Source organism: Musa acuminata, chromosome BXJ1-8 (assembly GCF_036884655.1).
Source record: "Musa acuminata AAA Group cultivar baxijiao chromosome BXJ1-8, Cavendish_Baxijiao_AAA, whole genome shotgun sequence".
Taxonomy (NCBI): Eukaryota; Viridiplantae; Streptophyta; class Magnoliopsida; order Zingiberales; family Musaceae; genus Musa; species Musa acuminata.
The window spans coordinates 46,862,501-46,867,241 of NC_088334.1; the positions used below are offsets into that span (position 1 = coordinate 46,862,501).

Consider the following 4,741-nt stretch of genomic DNA (forward strand, 5'->3'; position numbering starts at 1 on the left):
TAAATATATAAAGATTATTGGATCTGTATCTATACTTTATCCACATCAATGTGCCATGGGATTTTGGAACTCTTGTTGAAAATCTGGACAATCTTTAAAACATCAATGCGCACCCAGACCTCTTAATCCTTCCTGCTTCACCCTCTGAAATCCCTCCCTCCCAAGTGCTTCAGCACTCCCTTTGTAGGGCATCAGAAGCGACGTGCATTGCACAATCAGTAGCAACTATCACCCCTTGGGCTTTCTGTACCACAGCCTAAACCTGCATGTTCAAGATTAGAGGAAAATGAGCCTTGACAATCTAAACAAAGAATAGCCCTGTAATTGGGCATATTTGATGGATTGTAAGACATTATTAGCCTTGGACTCTCAGATTGCACAGTCTGTCTTTTTTGTAAGAGAAGCTTGGATATGTACCAGATGACACTAGGTGGGAGACTATTATTCCTGTCTTTCCAAATCAACCACAGGGAATTTACAATAATAGCCCTGATTATGCTTGAAGACTCCTTGTCCAGGGGAAAACCCTCTTATGCCGATCTCCCTGTAGCCACCCTTCCCTAAACTGAAAATAAATATGATCGGTGAAATCCGTCTGGGAAGTTGTTAGGATAGCAGCGAAGAACCTTTGAGGATTGCTCGGAAGTTGACAACCTTCTTTAAAAGAGTTTCCACAAAAGAACCTTTGTGCAGTGCATTTGAGCTCCACATTGCCTTCCATTCCTCCCACCTGCTAGTTTCATTACTCTGCCTCTCTTGTAAAAACTGATAGGTCTTTAGATATGGTAATCCCTAAAGTTTGTGGAGTCCAGGCCCGTTTATAATTATAGGATGTAAGAGTAATGTGAATCCTTTGGATTCTGTCAACTAAGGTGGAGTGGAACAGATTAAAGGAAATGCATATCCCAGGATCCCTCTCTAATAAGATCAGCCATAAGTTGAAAATTCCTCATCTCATTAACATAGAAAAAGTTTGGCCATCTGCTACGAGGATTATTTACAATCCAGGGGTTCTTGGTTGAGGCAACCTCTCTGGCATCATCAATGGTGAAAGATGCGTTCAGCAGGATATCCACTGACACATTGGAGTTCCCAGGGGAACACAAAGCAGAAATAAAAAACTAAAACCATAACCCTAATTGAGTAACACTGAAGTTGCGGTAGCAATGTGGAAAAAAGCTGCCTTAGCTATGTTTTTCAACTAGCCAATTCATTCTTTCAGTTAGTTGACTGGTGGAGTAACAACAGGTTACTGTTTATTTTGTGATTCACAGGTCTGGTCTACTTTTTGTCTTAATCTAGATCAAATAGGGGAGACATTTAGTTATTCACAGATGACAGTTCTTCATTTTTATATTTATTTGATCTCATGGCAATGTTGTTAACTTATTCATATTAATTCCACCAGCAAACCAGACATTAATAATTCTTAATTGTTCTTCCTATTTAACTGAGTTGGTTGTTCATGGTGTTTTTATGATTGGACTTCTGGAATAACAAATTATTTGAATCTTGAAAAATGTTCCTCTGAACTAATAGATTCTTCTCTATATTCTTTTAGGAAGTAATGGCAGATCAGGTTAACCACCCAACAGTGAGCCAGAAGGTTGCAGGCCAGTTCCATCTTAGATCCTACTTTTCACAAGATCTACATGCTCGGAATCGTAGCTTCTATGGCCCATCTTTGTATGAGAGGCGCATTACAACAGGAAACTTTATTAATCAGGATTTTCAGAAACCATACATGCAGTTCTGCAGTGCTAACTGTGGAATGCCCACTGTAACATCTGTCTCACCTGTTTTTGCCAATGCTCCTGCCGAAAAAGGTTTTGCAAGCTTTGCTATAGACTTCCTTATGGGTGGAGTTTCTGCTGCGGTTTCCAAGACTGCTGCTGCTCCAATTGAACGTGTGAAACTACTGATCCAGAACCAAGATGAGATGATCAAGACTGGTCGTCTCTCTGAACCTTACAAAGGAATTACTGATTGCTTTGCCCGAACGATCAGAGATGAGGGTGTTGGATCTCTATGGAGAGGGAATACAGCTAATGTCATTCGTTATTTTCCCACTCAGGTAAGTTCTGTGTGTTGGTGCTGTCATATCATGTTCCTTTAATCCAGCAGGAGGGAGTTCCTCAGAAAGCATGATGTATAGACTACTAGTGTCATTAAGCATGATCTAAATGGTTTACATTCTCTAGGTTTAAGTCAAGTTCAATTCTGTGCCTTCTTATTTTTGCAAGTTTCAAGGTTATCAACAGTTGGAGCTTTGGGCACACATCATTTCTTTAGATTTGTCATGTAGCCTGTAGATTTAATATGTAATTTAACCTTGAGCTCCATGGTGAAGCTCTTCTGGCAGTGCATTTCATGTGTCCTTTCAGTGTTTTACTGAATTGTTGGTGTTTGAATGTAGATTGAGATTTACATTTGATAAAGCAATATGCTAGCAGTGGTTTGGCACAACCAACCAAGTGAGGTTGAAGCATTTGCATTAACGTGATTGATTTTTTAGGTGTTCCCTTTCTTTCTTAGTGTCACTGTTTGAGATTGTTAAATCTTTTTATATGTTAGTTTAATTCCTTTTTTTGCTATTCAACTTCATTAGAAAACAAAAGTCTGGAGATTCTGCAAAATACTTTGAGCTATGAGAAAAGCAGATTTGTGTCATCATTGATTTTGTTACTCTTTGAAATAACATACAGATTGTGTACTAATCTTTGCATTTTGTCATGTTAATAATTGTACTTACAAAGACTATTACTTGCCAGGCTTTGAACTTTGCATTTAAGGACTACTTCAAGAGGATGTTTAACTTCAAGAAAGACAAAGATGGGTACTGGAAATGGTTTGCAGGCAACCTTGCTTCAGGTGGTGCAGCCGGTGCTTCTTCTCTGCTTTTTGTGTATTCTTTGGACTATGCTCGTACTCGTTTGGCAAATGATGCAAAGGCAGCAAAGACGGGTGGTGAAAGGCAATTCAATGGCCTTGTTGATGTGTACCGGAAGACATTGCAGTCAGATGGTGTTGCTGGACTTTACAGAGGATTTAACATTTCATGTGTTGGGATCATAGTATATCGTGGTCTTTACTTTGGAATGTATGATTCTCTAAAGCCAGTGCTCCTCACAGGAAAGCTGCAGGTCTGTATCTCTAGCTTTCTGCATATTCTACCAACTCCCATGTTTCATTTTGTGCTAGATATAAATATTGGTTTTTAGCACTTTGGTTCTTAAATTTTGTAAACGAAAGTAATCAACATGGATATAAGGTTTTGGATATAATTGCAACTTGTCTCTGTATCAGTTGGAGAACTTTTGTTTGAATTTTGAAAGTTGTAATTACATGGCTCCAAAAACATGAAACTAAGTGATTCCAGTTTAATGACAGTTTTAAATCTTCCATCAGTTTTAGTTTTCTGTTTGTCCTCCTACTGCATTTAAAATTGTATCTTTGCTGACAACTGATTCGCCTTTATTTGCAAATGCAGGATAGTTTCTTCGCAAGCTTTGCCTTGGGTTGGTTGATCACAAATGGTGCTGGACTTGCATCTTATCCCATTGATACTGTTAGGAGAAGAATGATGATGACATCTGGAGAAGCTGTCAAGTACAAGAGCTCTTTAGATGCTTTCTCCCAGATCCTGAAGAATGAGGGAGCCAAATCATTATTCAAGGGTGCAGGTGCTAATATTCTCCGTGCAGTTGCTGGTGCAGGTGTGCTTGCTGGTTATGACAAACTTCAGCTCGTTCTTTTTGGAAAGAAGTATGGTTCAGGTGGTGCTTAAGGATACACATAATATTTTATGAAATTGAAAACCAATTTTCTCTAAACCAGATGCAAATCTGGATGGCATTTTTTTTTAAAATTTCAATAAGTTCTGTTGAGGGAGATTCTCATTACAATTTTTTGGTGGAGGTTTGTTCTCCCAAACCTTGATAATTTTCAATTTAGATGATAGTGGTCCTGTCAAACAATATATGTTTGATGGCATTAATGAAGTTGTCAAGACTTGGATTAAATAGTCATCTTCTGTTACATTGTTGTGATTTGCCATGGCATTGTGGTTTCTTTGGATATCTTTTGATAGGTACGATTGTAATATGAATAACTTGTGTGACCGAACAATCAGAAGGTGATCACCAGAATGGATGCATGGAATTCATTCTCAGGGAAGAACTCAATCTGACACATGGCGTTTGTGATTATTGTGAATATGCTACTGGTTTGGATACCTTGTTGCATGGTTAATAGAGTTGGGTAATTACATATTTCTACTAAGTGGAAGTTCACAGATTGATTTTAAAGCTCTCTGGAGGAGTTGACGTGAGCTTGGCTTGACAATAAAAGGCCAAAGATGGTAAATTGTTAGCACAATATTGTTAGTTGGTCAACTGGTGATGTTTCTCAAGCTTCTCATGACCTGGAAATATAATGCTGTTGAGATGATCAAATATAAAGTTTCTCCCCCTCTTGCTTTCTGCTTTGGGATTATGAACAAAACGGTAGCCATCATCACCTGTACCGGAGAAGAAATGGATTGGGATTAGCCATTCCTGTTACACACTCGATTGCTTCATCATGACAGGGGCTTACACCGACTGTTCCATCACCCACATGTCCATGGAAGAGAGATCTCCAGCTAGCAACCTCGTCTGAATCATTTTATCATCCACAGGAGTACCAGCAGCTGCACAGGGATTCAGACGAGCTGTATCAGTTCCTACGCCATTTCCATGAA

The 4,741-nt window shown here is 38.9% G+C and overlaps 1 protein-coding gene across 1 annotated transcript in view; it reads left to right on the forward strand.

The window, feature by feature from the left end:
• LOC135588284 (ADP,ATP carrier protein 1, mitochondrial-like) overlaps positions 1–4,038 on the forward strand; it is a 4,760-nt gene extending 722 nt beyond the window's left edge. Inside the window, exons 2-4 of the mRNA XM_065080342.1 lie at positions 1,562–2,074; positions 2,772–3,143; positions 3,491–4,038. Coding sequence (XP_064936414.1) covers positions 1,568–2,074; positions 2,772–3,143; positions 3,491–3,787 — 1,176 coding nt within the window. The 5' untranslated portion in view covers positions 1,562–1,567 and the 3' untranslated portion in view covers positions 3,788–4,038. The remainder of the gene's footprint in view (positions 1–1,561; positions 2,075–2,771; positions 3,144–3,490) is intronic.
• The last annotated feature ends 703 nt before the right edge of the window (positions 4,039–4,741 follow it).